Raw genomic sequence first — 23,654 nt, forward strand, 5'->3', positions numbered from 1 at the left:
AACACTCGACTCATCTGACGTCAAAAACTATAGATTTGTATCCCTTCTTTCTTTTCTTTCCAAAACACTTGAATGTGCTGTTTCTGATAAACTTTATTGTTATCTCTCTCAGAACAATCTTCTTGACCCTAACCAGTCATGGTTCAAGACGGGTCACTCAACCAAGACTGCTCTTTTTTGTGTCACAGAAGTTCTCCGCACTGCCAAAGCTAACTCTCTCTTCTCTGTTCTCATCCTCCTAGATCCATTCGTTGCCTTCAACACCGTGAACCATCAGATCCTCCTCTCCACTCTCTCAGGAATGGGCGTCTCAGGCGCTGCACACTCTTGGATTGCATCCTACCTGGCAGGCCGTTCCTACCAGGTGACGTAGAGAGGATCTGTGTTTTCACCACGTACTCTCACTACTGGTGTCCCCTAGGGCTCGGTTCCATGCCATCTCCTCTTCTCTCTATACACCAAGTCATTTGGCTCCGTCATATCCTCACATGGTCTCTCCTATCATTGCTATGCGTATGACACTCAACTACTTTTCTCTTTCCCCCCTTCTGACACCCAGGTGGCGACACGCATCTCTGCGTGCCTGGCAGATATCTCCACTTGGATGTCGGCCCACCACCTCAAGCTCAACCTCGACAAGACGGAACTGCTCTTCCTCCCGGGGAAGGCCTGCCCACTCAAAGACTTCTCCGTCACGGTTGACAACTCCACAGTGTTGCCCTCTCAGAGTGCAAAGAACCTTGGTGTGATCTGAGACAACACCTAGTCAATCTCTGTATACATCAAAGCAGTGACACGCTCCTGCAGGTTCATGCTCTACAACATCCATAGAGTATGACCCTACCTCACACAGGAAGCGGCGCAGGTCCTAATCCAGGCACTTGTCCTCTCCTGTCTGGACTACTGCAACTCGCTGTTGGCAGGGGTCCCCACGTGTGACACTTAAACCCCTGCAACTTATCCAGAATGCTGCAGCCCACCTGGTTTTCAACCTTCCCAAGTTCTCTCATGTAACCCCACTCCTCCGCACACTCCTCTGGCTTTCAGTCGAAGCTTGCATCCACTGCAAGACCATGGTGCTTACCTACGGAGCAGCAAAAGGAACTACCCCTCCCTACCTTCAGGCTATGCTGAAACCCTACACCACAACTCAAGCACTGTTCTGCCACCTCAGGTCTCTTGGCCCTCCCACCCCTACGGGAGGGCAGCTCCCGCTCAGCCCAGTCCAAGCTTTTCTCTGTCCTGGCACACCCAATGGTGGAACCAGCTTCCCCATGAAGCTAGAACAGCAGAGTCTGACTCTACTGACTCTACTGATAGCTATGTTATTGAGGAAAAGTGTACTTTCTATGCCTGTGATATGTGGTTGTCCCACTTAGCTATCTTAAGATGAACGCTCTGGATAAGAGCATCTGCTAAATTACTTAAATGTAAATGTATAGTGTGAGTGTACATACACCTTTTGTTGTGCAAAGGTATTAGGTGGATATTGTGTGTGACTGTGAGTGAATTATTTGTTGTAGTCACTGTGCTACTGCTGCAACAATTGCTCTACAAGCGGTCTACACCTGCTGGTGCGCAAACAGAAAAAAAGTGAATTCTCAGAACTACTCTGGAAAGCCAGAACCACTTCTAATAGGGTTTTCAGGAAGCAGTTAAAGATCCCTAATATACTTCTGCATGCATTAACATACTGTAGGAATCAACCCATGTCCAGTCCTGATACCAAAGCAAACAAAGAGGGAAAGTCTTATGGAAGGGGTGTCACGTTCTGACCCTAGTTCTTTTGTATTTTCTTTGTTTTAGTTGGTCAGGGCGTGAGTTGGGTGTGTTGTGTTTCTATGTGGGGTTTTCGTTTGGCCTGATATGGTTTTCAATCCGAGGCAGGTGTTTGTCATTGTCTCTGATTGGGAGCCATATTTAGGTAGCCTGTTTTGTGGGTGATTGTTCCTGTTATGTTGTTCATGTTCGTGTGTTCACTATTTCGGGACTGTAGCGTCTTCGTTTATTTCGTTTGTTTATTGATTTGTTCTTTCTTAAAAGTATTCGAAATAAATATGAATACTCACCACGCTGCATCTTGGTCAGACATTTCCTACTCCTCAGATGAGGAGGACGAAGACTACCATTACAAGGGGAGAAGAAACTCCTCTCATCAAGGTTTTTTAAATGATGTGGCTATGTGAAGGGATTCACTGGACGCCTCTTCCCGACAGCTCAACAACTGTACCTTCTGCGCACGTGCTTGTTCAGCTGTCCTATGACGCCACTGAAAACTACAGTGTGGGAGTAAATGAGGCATGGGGCTGGAGTGAAAGTATTCTTTATTGGATGGCATTTGAGATTAGTGACAGACTGGATCCCTTCAGTAGATCATCTCCCTATGCATCAACACATCTCCTCTAGATGATGTGCAGCTATCCCCCACTCATCCTGAGACAGAGAAGAGATGAGAACACACTCAATAACTCAAACTTTAGTTTAGCTTGTCTTTAGACATTTGTGCTGGGTACACTACACACAGAGGACAGAAGTCAGTTTCTTGTGCCTTGCTCTCTTAACATCCAATATCCCTGTAATAAAACTCAGAGGTCGATTTGCACCTCTGGGACTCAATAAGTGCAGTGGCTTATCCTGTTCACCAGTGATGGAAAAAAAGTACCCAATTGTTATACTTGAGGAAAAGTAAAAATACCTTAATAGAAAATTACTCAAGTAAAAGTGAAATTCCTCCAGTAAAATACTACTTGAGTAAAAGTCAAAAAATAAATATACTTAAGTATCAAAAGTAAATGTAATTGCTAAAATAAAACTTAAGTATCAAAAGTAAAAGTATAAATATTTTTCTAATTCCTTATATTAAGCAAACAGCACCATTTTCTTGTTATTTTAATGTACAGATAGCCGGTGGCACACTCCAACACACAGACATAATTTACAAACAAAGCAAGTGTGTTTACTGAGTCTGCCAGATCAGAGGCAGTAGGAGGACCAGGTATGTTCTCTTGATAAGTGTGTGAATTAGACCATTTCCTGTGCTGCTAAGCATTCAAAATGCAATGAGTACTTTTGGGTGTTAGGGAAAATGTATGGAGTAAAAACTACATTATTTTCTTTAGGAATGTAGTGAAGTAAAAGTAAAAGTTGTCAAAAATAGAAATAGTAAAGTACAGATACCCCAAAAAACTACTTTAAGTACGTAGTACTTTAAAGTATTTTTACTTAATTACTTTACACCACTGCAGTTCACACATCACAAACCAATGAGAATGCAATGGGGTGCGTGCTGGTGGCAGGGAAGTCAGGCACAGGAGAACGAACTTGGTATAAACAGAGTATTTTAATAAATGCTCACAAACTCCGAAAACCAACATATACAAAATAAAGAAAGTGGGTACAAAACCCATCGCACACCATAACATACAAACCACCAATACATACAACGAACAATCACCGACAAGGACATGAGGGGAAACAGAGGGTTAAATACACAACATGTAATTGATGGGATTGGAACCAGGTGTGATGGAAGACAAAACAAAACCAATGGAAAATGGATCAGTGATGGCTAGAAGATCGGTGACGTCGACCTCTGAACACCGCTCGAACAAGGAGAGGGGCCGACTTCGGCGGAAGTCGTGACAGTACCCCCCCCCCTGACGCGCGGCTCCAGCTGCGTGTCGATACCGACCTCGGGGACGACCCGGAGGGCGAGGCGCAGGGCGATCCGGATGGAGACGGTGGAACTCTCGCAGCATAGAAGGATCCAACACGTCCTCCACCGGAACCCAGCATCTCTCCTCCGGACCATACCCCTCCCAGTCCATGAGGTACTGAAGGCTACTCGCCCGAGGTCTCGAATCCAGTATGGAACGAACAGAGTACGCCGGTGCCCCTGCGATGTCCAGAGGGGGCGGAGAAACCTCCTGCACCTCAGACTCCTGGAGCGGGCCAGCCACCACCGGCCTGAGGAGAGACACATGGAACGAGGGGTTAATGTGGTAATCGGGGGGAAGCTGTATCCTATAACATAACTCGTTCACTCTCCTCAGGACTTTAAATGGACCCAAGAACCGCGCACCCAGCTTCCGACAGGGCAGGCGGAGGGGCAGGTTTCGGGTCGAGAGCCAGACCCGGTCCTCCGGGGCAAACACGGGGGCCTCCCTGCGGTGACGGTCTGCGCCAACTTTCTGGCGCAGCACGGCGTGTTGAAGATGGACATGGGCGGCGTCCCATGTCTCCTCCGCACGCCGGAACCAGTCATCCACCGCAGGAGCCTCGGTCTGACTCTGATGCCAAGGAGCCAGAACCGGCTGATACCCCAAAACACACTGGAAGGGAGAGAGGTTAGTTGAGGAGTGGCGGAGCGAGTTCTGGGCCATCTCTGCCCAGGGCAAGAATGCTGCCCACTCTCCAGGCCGGTCCTGGCAAGAAGACCTCAGAAACCTATCCACATCCTGGTTAACTCTCTCCACCTGCCCTTTACTCTCGGGTGAAAACCTGAGGTAAGGCTGACCGAGACCCCCAGACGTTCCATGAACGCCCTCCAGACCCTTGACGTGAACTGGGGACCACGATCAGACACTATATCCTCAGGCACCCCGTAGTGCCGGAAGACATGAGTAGACAGGGCCTCCGCAGTCTGTAGGGCCTAAGGGAGACCGGGCAAAGGAAGGAGACGACAGGACTTAGAAAAACGATCCACAACGACTAGGATCGTGGTGCTACCCTGTGAAGGTGGAAGATCAGTTATGAAATCCACCGACAGGTGCGACCACGGCCGTTGTGGAACGGGTAAGGATTGTAGCTTACCTATGGCAGGTGCCTAGGAGCCTTACACTGGGCGCACACCGAGCAGGAGGAAACATAAACCCTCACAGCCTTAGCCAAAGTGGGCCACCAGTACTTCCCACTAAGACAGCGCACCGTCCGGCCGATCTCAGGAGGACCAGAGGAGGGTGACATTTGGGCCCAATAGATCAGCCGGTCGCGGACAGCAGACGGAACGTACAGACGCCCAGCTGGACACTGAGGGGGAGCGGGCTCTGCCAGTGACGCCCGCTCAATGTCCGCGTCCAGCTCTCACACTACCGGCGCCACCAAGCAAGAGGCGGGGAGTATGGGATTGGGATCCATGGGCTGCTCCTCTGTGTCATACAGCCGGGACAATGCATCTGCCTTAACGTTCTGGGAGCCTGGTCTGTAAGAAAGGGTAAACACAAAACGGGTGAAAAACATGGCCCACCTTGCCTGGCGAGGGTTCAGTCTCCTCGCCGCTCGAATGTACTCCAGATTGCGGTGGTCAGTCCAGATGAGATAAGGGTGTTTAGCCCCCTCAAGCCAATGTCTCCAATCCTTCAAGGCCTTGACGACAGCCAACAAGTCCAGGTGCCCCACGTCATAGTTTCGCTCCGCCGGGCTGAGCTTCTTCGAGAAGAAGGCACAAGGGCGGAGCTTCGGTGGTGTACCCGCGCGCTGAGAGAGCACAGCTCCTATCCCAGCCTCGGACGCGTCCACCTCCACTATGAACGCCAAAGAGGGATCCGGATGGGCCAGCATGGGAGCCGAGGTAAACAAAGCCCTCAGGTGACTAAAAGCCCTGTCCGCCTCAGCTGTCCACTGCAAGCGCACCGGACCACCCTTCAGCAGTGAAGTAATGGGAGCCGCTACCTGACCAAAACCCTGGATAAACATCCGGTAGTTGTTGGCAAACTCTAAGAATCGCTGCACCTCCTTTACCGTGGTGGGATTCGGTCAATTACGCACGGCTGCAATGCGGTCACTCTCCATCTCCACCCCTGACGTGGAAATGCGATACCCTAGGAAGGAGACGGACTGTTGGAAGAACAGGCATTTCTCAGCCTTGACGTACAGGTCATGTTCCAACAGGCGACCAAGCACTCTGCGGGAACCCACTCCGGTCTCCCTGCGCACCGCCCCTCCCAGCTCCATGGGTATCGGAGAGGGGGTGCGGGAGGATGGAACCACCAGACCCCGATCTGAACGTCCGCGAGTAGCCAGCAGGTTGTCCAGCCGGATGGACAGGTCTACCAGCTGGTCAAATGAGAGGGTGGTGTCTCTGCAGGCCAGCTCCCGACTGCAGCGGTAATGATCGATCAGGGCCCTGTTGTTCCATCCCGCGCCGGCAGCCAGGGTCCTAAACTCCAGGGCGAAATCCTGGGCACTCCTCGCCTCCTGCCTCAGATGGTAGAGGCGCTCACCCGCGGGTCTACCCACGGGTGGGTGGTCGAAGACTGCCCGGAAACGGCGGGTGAACTCATCAAACTGATCCAACGCCGCATCTCCCTCTCTCCATACGGCATTGGCCCACTCCAGAGCTTTCCCGGTGAGGCACGAGACGAGGGCGGACACCCTCTCACGGTCCAATGGAGCTGGGTGGACCATGGCCAGATAGAGGTTTAATTGAAGGGGGAAACCCTGGCAGTTGGCAGCACTCCCGTCGTATTCCTGTGGCAAGGAGAGACGGATCCCACTGGGTTCAGGTGGAAAGGGGCGCTCAGGGGAGACCCCGGTTGTGATGGTGGAGGCGCTGGAAGAACTCCCTGTCTCTCCCAGCGGTCCATTGTCTGGACAACGCGGTCCATGGCGACACCAAGATGGTAAAGTATTACTGCATGCTCCTGGACGCGCTCCTCCACCTCTATGGCCGGGGTACCTTCTCCTGCTGACTCCATAGAAGGGTCGGTGATTCTGTAATGGGCTGCATGCTGGTGGCAGGGAAGTCAGGCGCAGGAGAACGAACTTGGTATAAACGGAGTATTTTAATAAATGCTCACAAACTCCGAAAACCAACATATACAAAATAAAGAAAGTGGGTACAAAACCCGTTACACACCATAATATACAAAGCACCAATACATACAACGAACAATCACCGACAAGGACATGAGGGGAAACAGAGGGTTAAATACACAACATGTAATTGATGGGATTGGAACCAGGTGTGATGGAAGACAAGACAAAACCAGTGGAAAATGAAAAATGGATCAGTGATGGCTAGAAGATCGGTGACGTCGACCGCTGAACACCGCTCGAACAAGGAGAGGGGCCGACTTCGGCGGAAGTCGTGACAGAGAATTTAGAACTGAAACTCAATATCACAAGCAGTCTATACCTTTCACCAGGGGGAAGGACATAATCCTAAAATACTAAGATCTTGCCTTGAATTGTCCAAACATTGCTGCTCTCTAAGCTGATATCCATTGATACCAGTTGATGCAGTGTGTGAGGCCTTACCTGCCCTGTGCAGAGCGCAGTGCAGTGGCTCGGCTATGGTTGACGTCCATCTCCATCAGCAGGGGGATGGAGGAGAGGTTGCACGGGGGAGAGGCCATCTTCCTGGCCAGCTGCATGTTGTTCATGGTCAGATTACAATGCCACAGTGTGGGTAGCTGGCCCCTCAACAGCTCCCTGAGAGAGACAAAGGACTGAGTTACTGTATCTGTACCAATTAGGAAGGGAAGGGAGAGCTGAGGCTGAACATTGCAGTATGGTTACATGACTGCAGTATCTTAATATTAATTTACTGCAGCAACATAAAGGCCCTTTAATGAGTTCACAATACTGGGGGTTGACAGTGCGGGTCCCTGTACCTATATAGAACAAGAAGGCCCTCACACTGTTAAAGCTCCCAATTCACCGCTTTGTTGACAACGCTTCCATCCAAAACGGATCTTCGTCAGGTCAAACACACTGAGTGTCCACATCCTCAAATATACACATTTCACCTCACATGACCATGTGACGCATGGTGGGTGCAAAAAACATTTGTATATCTCTAATAATTAAATAACAATAAGATGGGTACATGTAATGGTTCCAGAAAATAATATATATTTACAAAATGACCAAGTGGGTAACCTGGAAGGCAAGACAAATCAAAGTAAAGTGACATATTCAGGTAACAAATGGTCTGATATCAAACTCTTGGTTCAGACCTCTAGGAGACATGGTACACAAACAGTAAATCCAATACAATTCTCTTCTCAATAATAGATTATCAGTATCTCCGCCCCTCCTAGGAGTCTTAACATGTTCGATGCCAATGTATCTCAAAGAGCTAATGTTGTGACGAGTCCTGATATTACTCCTGTGTTCTGCTATCCTTGTTTTCAGAGCTTGTTTGGTTTTTCCCACATAGCATAGACAACAAATACACTTGATCAGCTATATCACATTTTTTGTGGAACATGTAATGATGCCCTTAACCTTAATGGCCTTGCCCATACCTGACTCCGCTCAGGGGTCCGGCCTCTGAGGAGGGCATCACCAGGTGGGGGGTCTGGGCTGGAGTGGGCAGGTGGCGGCGCTGGCAACCAGGGTTGAGGGACCACGTCAGCTTGTGGGACTTGATGGCCAGATGTTGACGGGAGTGGCTGGGGCACGGGAACGGGGTGAGCAGGTGCACGTTGTAGTCTTGTCTTATCTGATGAAATTGTAGGAATTGTGGTTGATTTATTTATTTATTTTAAAGGTGCTGTGCGGTAAGTCTTTTGTACCATCGTTTACTAATCTAACCTTCTACATTTCAAGGTATAATATGAAGTATGTGTCACGTTCCTGACCTGTTTTCTGTTAGTTTTGTATGTGTTAGTTGGTCAGGACGTGAGTTTGGGTGGGCAGTCTATGTTTTCTGTTTCTATGTTTGTTTAAGGGTTGCCTGGTATGGCTCTCAATTAGAGGCAGGTGTTTGGCGTTTCCTCTAATTGAGAGTCATATTAAGGTAGGTTGTTTCACATTGTTTGTTGTGGGTGGTTGTCTCCTGTGTCTGTGTATGCCGGTGCGCCACACGGGACTGTTTTCGGTTTGTTTGTATGTTCGTTCTTTTATGTAGTCAGTTTTCCCTGTTCATGCGTTCTTCGTGTTTCATGTAAGTTCGTCGTCCAGGTCTGTCTACATCGTTTATTTGTTTTGTAATTTTCCAAGTGTTTTTCGTGTTCGTGTTCGTCTTGTTAAATAAATAAATAATGTCATATTCAAACGCTGCGTTTTGGTCAAATCCCTGTTCTTCGGATGAAGAGGAGGAAGAAAGCCGTTACAGTATGGTTGTATAGTCCAAACAATACGCTGTGAAATACCTTCTGAACAGCCATTACTCTTGTATATTTTCTGTTGAAATACCCAACAAATACCCGACGGAGAAAACAAAAGTAGGAAAAGTGTACCGCCTACTGCCAGAAGCAGGATCGCTTCACATAGAACGGACATAGATCAACAGAGTTTGCTTTCCATGGGAATGACCATTCTAAAATGTATATGTTTGAGGAAAGGCTCTGCACTCATTGGGTTTCAAATGTTCCATTGAACAGCTTTAACATATTAAGTGACCACAACATTATTAAAGATAACCAACGATAAAGCCACATGAAAAGCCATACGTCTGTGGGATACCTTTTCAAAGGCACTGAAATGAAAGTGAATGTAGCAACTAAATTAAGGCTTGTGTCTACTATTCTTCCTCACCTCACTGAAAAGATATAGCATGCGAGCAAGGCAGGTCTTGCGGCTTTTTTCAATAGCAGCTTGTTTAGCACTCCACCGACGTAACGTCCGTTTCTGGTACACATCCAGTTTCGTCAGGAAGGAGTATATTTCTTTTACCGACTGCCCATCCTTTAGCTCCCGAGCAGCAAGTAACTGCATATTCAGATTGTAACTGACAAGAAAAAATAGAAGTTGAAAAATAAGTTGAATTCCAAAAATACAAGTTCTGATCAATAAATGGTCATGTGAATCATATGAACAAAACAATTCTACCAAAACAGAGTGAGCATAAATTCTTATCATACCTGACTTGCTGCAGTGATCTGTAGGCCATGAACTTGCGGAGCAGGCAGGCTAGTCTCATCTCATCCATGCCCAGAATGTGGGTGATGAGGTCCTTGGCCATGCTGTACAGCTCAGTGGAGATCTCCCCGCTGATCGCCGCCTGCCTCAGGAGATTCAGGTTGGTCCTCTGAGACACCACGTTCACCTGGTAGGTCGCCCCCACCATCACCGTTTTCTCTATCTTCCTCCCCTCCTCCTCAATCTCCATCTTATACCGCTCCATGTCCCCCTGGTTGGCTGTCTCTATAAGTCTGGGTTTCAGTACTTGCCTCGTTGTCTGATGTGGAGTATGTCTCCTCTTGATTCGCTTCTCTACCGTTACTTTGACAGTTTTCTCAATGTGGTGGTGGCATTTCTTCTCCACTCTGATCTCCTCTTCCTCTACAAAGCTGTCAGAGGACGAGATGGAGAAATGGCTGGTAGATGGCTGTTCCTCCTCAGTCTTGGGCTCCTTATCCAACTTGTTGTTCATGTCTATGAGGTTCTCCAGGGCCAGGCGCATCTTACAGGCCTGCTGCTTGCTCATGTTGTTGATGTTCTTCAACTGAATCAGGATCTCAGACACAGAGTGACGGCATTCTTGGTGGGGTTCTTTCTTGGAAGCAGACTTGGCGTTCTTGTCTTCTTCTTTCATGAGCATGTGCACATTGGCGCCCAAACTCTCAATGTTTTGGTCATGCCTGACGAACATAGAGTTGATCTCTTTGAGCATGTCCCCTGGTGACTTGGTGGTGTCATCACAGAACCCCTCCCGGGCCACTTTGTCCTCCTCAAACGGCATGCCCTGGATGCTGTTTGTAAATTTCCCATGGAGTTTGGAGGTGATGTTGTTGAAGGAGTCTCGGATGGTTTTCTGAAGGATGATGTAGAGTTTGATGGTGTCGTTGGCCTTGTCTGCCTCTAGGCTTATACCCTTAACACTGAGGGACTTTTCAATTATGTTGAACACAGATGACTGGAAGCCATCCAAGAGGCTGGTGCTGTTCTTCTCCATGGCCTCAAAGAGGTCAAATTCATCAGGTGATGGCTCGGGCTTGATCTCTTCTTCAAACACTGGGGAAGGTGTGGGAGGTATCTCCTCTTCGTACGTCTCCTCTTCGACATACTCCTCCTCAATGGGCTCTGGCTCCGTCCCAGCCGCAGTCTTGGGTGGGCTCTTGGGTAGCTGTTGTTCCACCACTGATGGGGCTATCTTTGGCTTCTGCTCCTTCTTAGACGGAGGGGGCCGTCTGGGATATTTCGGCTTGAATGGGGCTGAGGTGCTCTCTGGCTGGGTTTGGCTCTGAGTCATGGGGAATTCCATCACCGGCTCAATCACTTTAATCACAGGACCCTGTTGACCTGTCCTGACCATCCCCTCCAGCTTGTGGATCTGGAACTTGTGCGCTGCGATCTCCTCCTGAAGGTTATAGTTATCTCCCTCCAGTTTGGTGATCCTTGTCTTGCCCCCTTCCAGCTCTGCTTTGGCACGGGCCAGGTTAGCACGGCAGTCATCAGCCTTCATCTCATCCAGTTGGGCTTGGGCTTTGTGGGCCTCGCCAGTGCGCTCCTGCAGGGCCTCGTTTAGGTTGTGGAGCCCCGTCTGAATGAACTTAAAGGCCATGCTCATGGCCTTGTTGCAGGACATGAACTTGGCGATGTCGCCCAGCATGAAGGACAGATCTCTGGAAGATTTGGTGGCCAGGCTGGGGTCCGCCATCATGCGGTCCACTGTGGGCGGCTGCAGCTCCTGGATCTTCAGTATCGTCCTGGCATCGACTTTTGACTCCAGCCACCAGTGCCACACACCTCCCTTCTTATGTTCTGCTTCTTTCTTTTTGGTTTTCCTGGTGTCGAGTTCAAAGAGGAATCCACAAAGCTCGTGAAGGCGTACAATGCAAGCTTGGATGTCCGACATGAACCTTTGGATCTTGTCTTGCATCTCCTCAACCCACTCCTCAGTGATGCCATCCACCTCCCGGAAGTCCTCGTCCTCCTCCACCTCCACCAGCTCCTGGTCTACAGCAATCAACCAATTAATAAAATTGTTACAGTATCCTGACTTACAGTATCCTGACTTCAACCCCTGAAGAGCAAGCAGTGTATAAAAATAGATTGTGCAGAACAGATATCACAATCATGGTATGAGCATTAATTGCTGAAGCACTTTGGTCCAATTCTAAAGCACTTTGAACAGCTAATGGCACTGTGCCACTCACTCATGTTTCTGAGCCACTGGAGGACCACGCTGAGCTCATGTTCCTTGTCCAGGCTGGACTGTAGGAATGCTTGGATAGGGACGAGCTGCTGGCCACGCCTACGCTTCTCCTCCAGATGCTGTGATTGTGTTATCAGGTCATCATCCTCCTCCTCTACAGCCGAGGCCAAGCGCATGCGGTACAGCGCCTTGTTCACACTGTTCAGGATCACGTGCAGTCTCCCTGCCATGTCCTGTATGTATTTGTATTGATTAAGGATTCCTATTCGCTGTAGCCACAGCTACTCTTCCTGAGGTCCAGCAACTTTAAGGCAGTTATATACAATTTAAAATATTACACAACATTACATTAACACTTTTCACAACACATTAAGTGTGTTCCCTCAGGCCACTACTCTACTACCACATATCTACAATACAAAATCCATGTGTATGTCTGTGTAGAGTGCGTGTCTTATCATCTGCATGTGTAAGCGTGTGTCTGTGCCTGTGTGTGTGTTTCTTCACACACAGGCACATGTCCTGCCATGTCCTGATCTCGCATCAGGATGGTTTGTATAAGCCTAGGAGATACTGGATAGGCCTACATGGAATACTACTACAAAGACTATTGTGTAACGATGGAAGGGGAACAGCAGTAGAGAGACTTGAACCTGACTCTGAGGTTACAGTGGGGCGAGTGCACTACCACCTAAAACAGGGATGCCACACTACTATGAAGTGATATTAGATGAAGAAGTAGAACACGTGGCATCATGAAAAATTGCTTCTCTGCCATATGACCTACAGGTAGTGAGGGGATATTGGTAACTATGCTCATATCTCATTCCAGCTAGCACATATGTTTCTTAGAGCTTGTGAGATCGTGGTTGTCCTATGGTTATTTTGCATACAACCTTCACACAACTTCCTGGGAATGTTGCAGGATAGTTGCTTGGCTTTGGAACATTCTCAGCACATTTAAGAAATTTGACAAAAAAAACATACTTGTGCTTGTGTGCTTGGAGTTTAACAAAAATTGACGCCAAAATAAGCTAACAGTGTTATTAAAATGGTTAATTACACATTCAGGAAGTTTTAACAAAGTTATTCAAAAACCTCCAAATAAAAAAAATTCTGTTCTCAGAGCATTAATAAAACCTCCCAGGAAAACTTTCAAGGAACCAGAGTAAAATGTTCCTGCAACCTAAAAATACATTTTCCCAGCACAGGCGAAATTTTGACTTCTGTTCTGAGAACGTTTAAAAAACGTTCAGTTTTATCGGTCAGGAAACTTATGGCTTCGTTCCAACAATCAATGTAAAACCAAAAACATATATTTATGCTGCAATAGTTTATGTGTCGGGGGCTAGGGTCAGTTGGTTATATCTGGAGTACTTCTCCTGTCTTATCCGGTGTCCTGTGTGAATTTAAGTATGCTCTCTCTAATTCTCCTTGCTGTCCCCAGTCCACCTGGCCTTGCTGCTGTTCCAGTTTCAACTGTTCTGCCTGCGGCTATGGAACCCTGACCTGTCCACCGGACGTGCTACCTGTCCCAGACCTGCTGTTTTCAACTCTCTAGAGACCGCAGGAGCGATACGCTTAATGATCGGCTATGAAAAGCCAACTGACATTTACTCCTGATTATTATTTGACCATGCTGGTCATTTATGAACATTTGAACATCTTGGCCATGTTCTGTTATAATCTCCACCCGGCACAGCCAGAAGAGGACTGGCCACCCCTCATAGCCTGGTTCCTCTCTAGGTTTCTTCCTAGGTTTTGGCCTTTCTAGGGAGTTTTTCCTAGCCGCCGTGCTTCTACACCTGCATTGCTTGCTGTTTGGGGTTATAGGCTGGGTTTCTGTACAGCACTTCGAGATATTAGCTGATGTACGAAGGGCTATATAAAATAAACTTGATATGTTCCCACAACTTCCAAGGAACCAAATATGCTACCTGGACTCATATGCTCTTCTTAAATACATATTTTTATGACAATTCTTCAAACGCAATAATTTCATATGGGGATGGGCATTACAAGTGGAACCATTTTTGGAATGTGACTCACTCGTTTAGCTCGACCCATTTCAGCAATTTCCAATTTCCTCAGTACCACTTCAACGGAATGTGGTACTTCTTGAGGTGTAGAAAGGATCTTGTCCAAATCGATATCACTCATAGTTGGTTTCTCCTCCATTTTCCCCTATGATAAATAACTATTTCTCTGAAAATATAAATACAAATAGATATACTTTTGAAAGAAAAATAGATATGATATAATCTCCTATTTATCTCATGGGCTCTTTAAATAAATACACATTAAGTACAAAAAAATAAACATTTTTGAAGCCGAGGCAAAGTCTCATTCTTTCAGAACTGAGAACTTTGAAACACACTAACAAAATAATAATAAATTACGTCATATACTTTGTTACATCATAGACTCCTTTCAGTTTTGGGGAGGAAATTCGATTTTTACAAGGGAAACCTAGAATTATTGTAGGCCTATGTGGATTTCTCCATCACCATTCTGAATAATAGCTTTTGCCCAGACATACTCTGCTGTTTTTCCCAGGAATAAGCTAACACTGCATGGCCAACTGGCCAAATTACTCTCACATTAGTGGCTTTGCCTCTATTATACTCCCTGCTATCTTTTAACACAGATACAAGACCATTCTACTGACAATTTACAGAAAAAGACTAACAAATAACACGTTTTTCAAGAAAAAATCAAACAGATTGCTTAGCTAGCTACATGCGTTTGTCTTGTTGTTCACATGGCCGCCTTAGAGTAAGCACCGCCAAAATAAACGTTTTTATATTTTTCTCAAATAAAAATAGATTTATTTACCATCATCAATATGTGTGGTTTGTAAATGGGGATAAAATGGTGACATCCAGTGTTTTTAATGGGTGGGGTTAACTCGTTGGGGAGGATCGGGTTAAAGTTGAAAGTTGAACAATTTTCCTTTTGTTGTCTTTTGTGTTAAGCAGAAGAGTGGAACCCGATCGAGCAGCAGCGTCTCTTCCCTTTTCCCCGAATCCTTTTAAAATTCCCTCCCGAACCTCTTCCCTTAATACCCTACCCTCCCCCTGAACACATCTCACAATACGGTTCAGGTAAGGCTGCCCTAACTACTGCATTTTCTTTGGAGTGAAGGACAGGGTTAACGGCGCCTGAACGAGTCTAAGGACCTAGGCCGCAACATTCAAAATTGCGGATTATCGTTACACATGCTAGTTTGCTAACATTGTGTTCATTCTGATTTGATTAACATTAGTTAGCCAGTTAACGTTTGATATCTTCCTTTTTTAACTAGTTAGTTAATGGTTTTAAAAACAACCTAACGAGAACATGCAGCTTGCACAATATTGATGTATCCACACTACTGTACCCAAGGTATGGATAGTTTCTCATTAATTGATTAATTTAGGTTTTTCAACTCTTAAAACTAGTTTAACGTTAGCTAGCTAGCCAATGTCACTGCTAGCCATACTGCTAGCTAGCTAACTCGTTGCCAAAGCTTCAAGTGCCTACTTGAAATGACATTTTATTTCCACTATAGCAAGCATTCTGGTTTATATCCATAAAAAATGCTAGCTAGAAAACGTTACTACTGGCTAGCTACTACAGTAACTTTGTTTAAAAGTGTTTTGTATTTTCCAAGGTGTAAATAAACGTAGTTAGCTAGGTAGCTAATGTTAGCAACTATGTCTAGTTAGCGTCGCTACACAGGGCTGTTTCTTTCAGAGTTGTTTTACGTTAGCTAATCAATAGGCCGTTAACTAGCTAGCTACCGTTACTATTATTATCTGAACCGGTACACTGCAATGTGAACGGAGTCAGTGAATCTTGGTTGTAGTTAATGAATCAAGTTAATCGACGTGATTCACTTACGAGATGGCATCATCAGACTGGTACTATATCCATCTCATCTGGTCAGCACATTCAGCAGCTAGTTATACTCTTCATCTGAACACTACATAGAACATGAGCTAGTTCTGGTTGTTGGTTGCCCTCTGTGACTTAACACTTGGCCATTTATCTCTCTGGTCCCTCTTGTCTTGCAGACCTGATACTTTTGACCAGAGACTCGACTTCTTGGCCAGTCTAGACGAAAGACACTACAACAGCTATGGACACCAGTGTGGTTGAAGGAGGGCTCAATGTCACCCTTACTATTAGGCTACTTATGCATGGAAAGGTGAGTGTGAACAGGAGATGGGTGATAGAGTTATGACCATTACACCATGGTTGTTCCGTTCACAAAACTCATTCATTACTGTGAATAGTCAGCATAAACCTAATCTCTTGCCACTGTCTTTAGTCAGGCACCAGAGACTATATAAACCTTGCACACTACATTGGATAACTTGGATATAATGGGGAAAACCAATACAGACAGGTTTCTTTCAATCTTGAGTAAAGCTATTAAGTGAATATGATAAACGGATGGATTAGTTATTGCTTTTCTTGTCTGCAGGAGGTTGGAAGCATTATTGGCAAGGTGAGAGCCTTTTTCCTGAAGTTTCTCACTGTTCGGCTTTGCGCTGTTCAATCATGGCTGTGACTGTTGTGTAAACATCTAGGTGCGTTTAGCAGCGTAGGTATATTTACATACACTAGTGTTGCTCCCCATTGTATGGGTTGCACAAAAACACTCCATGGGAAGCTAGAAGTTAAATAAAGTCCATTTCAACTTACTGTGCCGGTGGGTAGGACAGTTGGTCATTATGAGAGGGGGGATTTCAGACAAAATATTAAAAGTGATGTATTATTAAAAACACTTTCCAAACGTGGGTCTGTTGTAGACTCACTTCCTATCTGCTTACCTCATGTCAAAAGTAAAAGTCCTGCACATGCGCCATATATGGACAAAAAAGTTATAACTTGCGGGGGACTTTTATTTTGACGAGGTAAGCATAGAGGAATTGGGTCTACAACCGACCCAAGTTTGGAAAGTCAGTTTAATAATGCATTCTTTTAGATATTTTCTCAAATTCCCCCGTCATAATCACCAACCGTCCTGCCCACCGGCCCAGTAAATTTGACTGTTTTTGTGCAACCCAATACAACCGGGAGCAACAGTAGTGTATGTAAATGCAGCTAGTAAATATTGTGGTTCCTGTAATTTATCTGCAGAAAGGAGAGTCTGTGAAGAAGATGAGAGAGGAGGTGAGTTGTCTGTCATTGCATTGAGGCTGTATAGAAGTGTTGAAAGGAGTTTGAGAGAAGTAGACAATTCTATACATTTTCCATGTCTGATTCTGACTCATGCTTCAGGGTTGACAGATTGCAATTTTAGAGCCAAAATCAGGCTGGCACTGACAGAGCTTTAATTAATGACTGAATTCCTAAATGCAATGAAATATATGGAGTCTTAATATTTTGTGCAGAGTGGTGCTCGTATCAACATCTCAGAGGGGAACTGCCCAGAGAGGATCATCACCCTGGCAGGCCCCACTACCGCCATCTTTAAAGCCTTCTCCATGATCATCGAGAAGCTGGAGGAGGTTCGAATGACTCAGATTTCAAACAGTCCATGTGTAACTCCCAAGTGCCGCAGCAGTCTAAGGCACTGCATCTCAGTGCAAGAGGTGTCACTACAGTCCCTGGTTTGAATTCAGGCTGTATCACATCCGGCTGTGTTTGGGAGTCCCATAGGGCGGCGCACAATTGGCCCAGCATCGTCCGGGTTTGGCCCGGGGTGGGCCGTCATTGTAAATAAGAATTTGTTTTTAACTGGCTTGCCTAGTTAAATAAAATTCAATCTGACTGGAACTGTATAACAATGAAAATGTAAAGAAAATCGTTTTTATGCACCCGTAACCACAAAATTTAGATTTTTCATAGTGAAGATCCTAAAACATCTATGCGACCTAGATTCTAGGTCTTTGGACTGATGTCATCCTGATCAGTGTCTCCTGTTCTATTCCCCACAGGACATCAGCAGCTCAATGACTAACAGCACGGCCACCAGTAAACCGCCAGTTACCCTGCGCATCGTTGTGCCTGCCAGCCAGTGTGGCTCGCTCATCGGCAAGGGCGGCTGCAAGATCAAGGAAATCAGAGAGGTAAGTACAGTACAGCCACACAGGAGGCAGTCATCATCACAGCTGGGGGTTTCATGAAATATATTCTAAAGAGAAGTATTGACAATGGAATTTGAATGAACCCTTAGGAAATTCATCCAAAAACCTTTTTTGACCATTTTTGCCAGTCAAGTTATGAATGGAAGATTCTTGCCCAACACCTGTCGTCGAATACTATGATCCAACCTTTACTGACACCAGGGTTCTTTTAGCCTAAGAATAATGCATCTTTGTCACTTGGTCACCACATGAAATTTTAATAATATGTTTATTCAAAGAACTAGCTTTATTGTTATTATTAGTATAATTGTCTGAAGATATTTTAAAGAGAACTGTATCTCTGTAGTCGACAGGAGCTCAGGTGCAGGTGGCAGGGGACATGCTGCCTAACTCCACGGAGCGTGCCATCACCATTGCAGGGACCCCCCAGCCCATCATCGAGTGTGTCAAGCAGATTTGTGTCGTCATGCTTGAGGTAGTAGTATGGGAACAATGGCGCACTACCCCTTATTTGTCTTGGATTGTCAGGAATGTTACTTAGCTTCCTGATTTGATAACCATTGTTTTTCTACATTTGAAGTGCCTGCAAAATAACTACTGTGTATGTATAGTTTCCAGTTCCTAATAGTTGATTTGTTTCTCTCTCTCCTCAGTCTCCGCCTAAGGGTGTAACCATCCCTTACAGGCCCAAACCCTCAGGCTCTCCCGTTATCTTTGCAGGTGGTCAGGTAAATAAACTAACCTAATTAATCAACTAATTAGTCTGTTATTCATGTCAGTTGTTTGTTAATTAAGTTTCCCTTCTAAAATTATAGCATTGTCATTTGTTTTAGGGAAGTTGATTACCACTGTATCTTTAGGTCTGTGTTACTACATTTAAGTAGTATAATTCTGCACTGTGCAGATGTCAGCACCATTGCCGATTGGCCAGCGTTTCTATGTTAGAAATCCCCTCCAGTAATTGTATAGTAGCTGAGCTGACAGATGGGTTGAATGCCAGCTGGAGGGTGCATATGCGTTACCCGCATGACCATATCATTGTTTTGTGTGTAATGTGTTCTTTGTGTGTGTATACAGTGCCTGTCATAACTTTTCACCCCTTTTTGGATTCATTCACATTTTATTGTTACAAAGTGGGATTAAAATTGATTTCATTGTCATGTTTTGTCAACGATCTACACACAATACTCACAAAAATGTACATTTATTTTGATTAATGAAAAATAAGACCCTAATAAACCATGATTAGATAAGTATTCACCCCCCTGAGTCAACAATGCCTGTTAGAAACACCTTTGGCAGTGATTACAGCTGACTCTTCTTGACTAAATACTTTGCACACCTCGATTTTGCAATATTTGCCTGTTATTCTTTTCAAAAGCTGTCATTGTTGGGGATCATGGCTGGACAGCAATTTTCAAGTCTAGTCATATATTTTCAAGTAGTTTTAAGTCAAAACTGTAACTTGGCCACTCAAGAACATTTGCTTACTTCTTGATAAGCAACTCTAGTGTAGATTTGACCTTGTTTTGTAGGTTATTGTCCTGCTGAAAGGGGAGTTATTTTCTCAGTGTCTGGTGTAAAGCAGACTGAAGCATGTTTTCCTCTAGGATTTTGGCTGCGCTTAGCTCCTTCCCGGTTCTTTTTATCCTGAAACTCCCCAGTCTTTGCTGATGTCAAGCATACCCACAACACTGCAGTGACGTGTTGGATTTGGGCGGAAGGTAGGCTAGCGGTTAGTGTTGGGCCAGTAACTGAAAGGTCGCCGACAAAAATGTGTGCCCTTGAGCAAGGCACTTAAGCCTAATTGATGTGTAATGATCATGCTGTTTAATCAGCTTCTTGATATGCCACACTCCAAGCGGGCTGTCATGTGCCTTTTACTGAGGAGTGGCTTCCGTCTGGCCACTACCATAAAGGCCTGATTGGTGGAGTGCTGCAGAGATGGTTCTCTTTCTGGAAGGTTCCCCCGTCTCCACAGTGGAGCTCTGTCAGAGTGACCATCGGGTTCTCGGTCACCTTCCTGACCAATGCCCTTCTCCCCTGATTTCAAATTTTTGCCGGGTGGCCAGCTCTAGGAAGAGTATTGGTGGTTCCAAACTTCTTCCATTTAAGAATGATGGAGGCCACTGTGTTCTTGAGGACCATCAATACTGTAGAAATGTTTTGGTGCCCTTCACCAGATCTGTGCCTTGACACAATCCTGTCTCGGAGCTCCACGGACAGTTCTTTCGACTTCATGGCTTGGTTTTTGCTCTGACATGCACTGTCAACTATGGAACCTTATATAGACATGTCCAATAAATTTAATTTACCACAGGTAGACACCAATGGTTGTAGAAACATCTCAAGGATGATCAATGGAAACCGGATGCACCTGAGCTCAATTTCGAGTCTTTATAGCAAAGGGTCAGAATACTAATGTATATAAGGTATTAAAAAAAAAATATATATATATATTCTAAAACCCTGTTTTTGCTTTTTCATTATGGGCTATTATATGTAGATTGCTGATGGGAAAAAATATTGTTTAATCCATTTTAAAATAAAGCTGTAACATAACAAAATGTGGAAAAAGTCAAGGGGTCTGAATACTTTCCATATGGCAGGGGTAGTCATTCAACCCCTATTTCACACAGGGTGAGTCCATTTAACTTATGTGATTTGTTAAGCCAAATTTTACTCTTAAACTATACTGAACAAAAAATATAAATGCAACAATTTCTTTATTTTTTTACTGTGTTACAGTTCATATAAGGAAATCAGTCAATTGAAATGAATGAATTAGGCCCTAATCTATGGATTTCTCATGACTGGGAATACAGATATGCATCTGTTAGTCTCAGATGTCTTAATAAAAAGGTAGGGGTGTGGATCAGAAACCAGTCAGTATCTTGTGACCACCATTTGCCTTATGCAGCTCAACACATCTCCTTCGCATAAAGTTGATACTTGCGACATGTGCATTATAATTATAATGCTGCTGAAACATGAGGTGATGGTTGCGGGCGGATTAATGGCATGACAGTGCGCCTCAGGAACTAGGCACGGTATCTGTGTGCCATCAATAAAATGCAGTTGTTGGTTGTCTGTAGCTTATGCCTGCTCATACCATAACCCCGCTGCCACCATGGGGCACTCTGTTCACAGCGTTGACATCAGTAAAACGCTCGCCCACAAGATGGCATACACGTGGTCTGCAGTTATGAGGCCGGTTGGACGTGCTGCCAAATTCTCTAAATCAACGGAGGCAGTAGAGAAATTAACAGTCAATTCTCTGGCAGCAGCTCTGGCGGACATTCATGCAGTTAGCATGCCAATTGTGCGGTCCTCAGAACTTGAGACATCTCAATCAATCAATTTTATTTTATATAGCCCTTCGTACATCAGCTAATATCTCTAAGTGCTGTACAGAAACCCAGCCTAAAACCCCAAACAGCTAGAATGCAGGTGTAGAAGCACGGTGGCTAGGAAAAACTCCCTAGAAAGGCCAAAACCTAGGAAGAAACCTAGAGAGGAACCAGGCTATGAGGGGTGGCCAGTCCTCTTCTGGCTGTGCCGGGTGGAGATTATAACAGAACTATGCCAAGATGTTCAAAAATGTTCATAAGTGACAAGCATGGTCAAATAATAATCATGAATAATTTTCAGTTGGCTTTTCATAGCTGATCATTAAGAGTTGAAAAACAACAGGTCTGGGACAGGTGGCGGTTCCATAACCGCAGGCAGAACAGCTGAAACTGGAATAGCAGCAAGGCCAGGCGGACTGGGGGCAGCAAGGAGTCACCACGGCCGGTAGTCCCGACGTATGGTCCTAGGGCTCAGGTCCTCCGAGAGAAAGAGAGAAGGAGAAAATTAGAGAGAGCCAAGATTTTCAAAATGTTCATAAATGACAAGCATGGTCAAATAATAATCAGGAATAAATCTCAGTTGGCTTTTCATAGCCGATCATTAAGAGTTGAAAACAGCAGGTCTGGGACAGGTAGGGGTTTCGTAACCGCAGGCAGAAACAGTTGAAACTGGAATAGCAGCAAGGCCGGGCGGACTGGGGACAGCAAGGTGTCAGCATGCCCGGTAGTCCTGACGTATGGTCCTAGGGCTCAGGTTCTCAGAGAGAAAGAGAGAACGAGAGAATTAGAGAGAGCATACTTAAATTCACACAGGACACTGGATAAGACAGGAGAAGTACTCCAGGTATAACCAACTGACCCCAGCCCCCCGACACATAAACTACTGCAGCATAAATACTGGAGGCTGAGACCGGAGCGGTCAGGAGACACTGTGGCCCCATCCGAAGAAACCCCCGGACAGGGCCAAACAGGAAGGATATAACCCCACCCACTCTGCCAAAGCACAGCCCCCACACCACTAGAGGGATATCCTCAACCACCAACTTACAATCCTGAGACAAGGCCGAGTATAGCCCACAAAGGTCTCCACCACAGCACAACCAAGGCGGGGCGCCAACCCAGACAGGAAGTTCACGTCAGTAACTCAACCCACTCAAGTGACGCACCCCTCCCAGGGACGGCATGAAAGAGCACCAGCAAGCCAGTGACTCAGCCCCAGTAACAGGGTTAGAGGCAGAGAATCCCAGTGGAGAGAGGGGAACCGGCCCTGGAGAGACAGCAAGGGTGGTTCGTTGCTCCAGAGCCTTTCCGTTCACCTTCACACTCCTGGGCCAGACTACACTCAATCATATGACCTACTGAAGAGATAAGTCTTCAGTAAAGACTTAAAGGTTGAGACCGAGTCTGCGTCTCTCACATGGGTAGGCAGACTGTTCCATAAAAATGGAGATCTATAGGAGAAAGCCCTGCCTCCAGCTGTTTGCTTAGAAATTTTAGGGACAATTAGGAGGCCTGCGTCTTGTGACCGTAGCGTACGTGTAGGTATGTACGGCAGGACCAACTCGGAAAGATAGGTAGGAGCAAGCCCATGTAACGCTTTATAGGTTAACAGTAAAACCTTGAAATCAGCCCTTGCCTTAACGGGAAGCCAGTGTAGGGAAGCTAGCACTGGAGTAATATGATCAAATTTCTTGGTTCTAGTCAGGATTCTAGCAGCCGTATTTAGCACTAACTGAAGTTTATTTAGTGCTTTATCCGGGTAGCCGGAAAGTAGAGCATTGCAGTAGTCTAACCTAGAAGTAACAAATGCATGGATTAATTTTTCTGCATCATTTTTGGACAGAAAATTTCTGATTTTTGCAATGTTACGTAGATGGAAAAAAGCTGTCCTTGAAACAGTCTTGATATGTTCGTCAAAAGAGAGATCAGGGTCAAGAGTAACGCCGAGGTCCTTCACAGTTTTATTTGAGACGACTTTACAACCATCAAGATTAATTGTCAGATTTAACAGAAGATCTCTTTGTTTCTTGGGACCTAGAACAAGCATCTCTGTTTTGTCCGAGTTTAAAAGTAGAACGTTTTCAGCCATCCACTTCCTTATGTCTGAAACACAGGCTTCTAGCGAGGGCAATTTTGGGGCTTCACCATGTTTCATTGAAATGTACAGCTGAGTGTCATCCG

At 45.7% G+C, this 23,654-nt stretch overlaps 2 protein-coding genes across 7 annotated transcripts in view; one reads left to right on the plus strand and one right to left on the minus strand.

Annotated features, from left to right (window-relative positions):
* Positions 1-2,318: 2,318 nt before the first annotated feature.
* Positions 2,319-14,967, minus strand: LOC129861156 (uncharacterized). Its single transcript, XM_055932321.1, has 8 exons — positions 14,882-14,967; positions 14,096-14,251; positions 12,048-12,279; positions 9,810-11,847; positions 9,484-9,676; positions 8,250-8,446; positions 7,258-7,431; positions 2,319-2,433 (listed from the first exon to the last, which is right to left on the minus strand). Exons 2-8 carry the CDS (start codon positions 14,222-14,224, stop codon positions 2,418-2,420), a joined length of 2,979 nt encoding a protein of 992 aa, XP_055788296.1. The 5' UTR covers positions 14,225-14,251; positions 14,882-14,967; the 3' UTR covers positions 2,319-2,417.
* A 36-nt stretch (positions 14,968-15,003) lies between these two features.
* Positions 15,004-23,654, plus strand: part of LOC129861158 (poly(rC)-binding protein 2-like) — a 28,291-nt gene continuing 19,640 nt past the window's right edge. For 2 of the 6 annotated variants that reach the window (XM_055932325.1, XM_055932328.1), the window contains exons 1-8: positions 15,005-15,150; positions 16,102-16,235; positions 16,515-16,538; positions 17,174-17,206; positions 17,428-17,544; positions 17,974-18,105; positions 18,470-18,601; positions 18,777-18,851. In XM_055932325.1, the coding sequence (XP_055788300.1) occupies positions 16,167-16,235; positions 16,515-16,538; positions 17,174-17,206; positions 17,428-17,544; positions 17,974-18,105; positions 18,470-18,601; positions 18,777-18,851 (582 nt within the window). In that variant the 5' untranslated portion in view covers positions 15,005-15,150; positions 16,102-16,166. Of the gene's footprint in view, positions 15,151-15,177; positions 15,431-16,101; positions 16,236-16,514; positions 16,539-17,173; positions 17,207-17,427; positions 17,545-17,973; positions 18,106-18,469; positions 18,602-18,776; positions 18,852-23,654 lie in introns of those variants that run through there. The other 4 variants (XM_055932327.1, XM_055932329.1, XM_055932326.1 and 1 more) reach the window with 3 other exon arrangements.

The sequence above is a fragment of the Salvelinus fontinalis genome, chromosome 8 (assembly GCF_029448725.1).
Source record: "Salvelinus fontinalis isolate EN_2023a chromosome 8, ASM2944872v1, whole genome shotgun sequence".
Classification (NCBI taxonomy): domain Eukaryota; kingdom Metazoa; phylum Chordata; class Actinopteri; order Salmoniformes; family Salmonidae; genus Salvelinus; species Salvelinus fontinalis.

Coding starts and splice junctions, on each gene's coding strand:
- LOC129861156 (XM_055932321.1), bottom strand. CDS start 14,224: ATGGAGGAGAAACCAACTATGAGTGATATCGATTTGGACAAGATCCTT. Junction 9,677..9,809: donor AGATCACTGCAGCAAGTCAG/GTATGATAAGAA, acceptor TTTTCTTGTCAG/TTACAATCTGAATATGCAGT. Junction 7,432..8,249: donor GGACCCCTGAGCGGAGTCAG/GTATGGGCAAGG, acceptor TGTCTCTCTCAG/GGAGCTGTTGAGGGGCCAGC.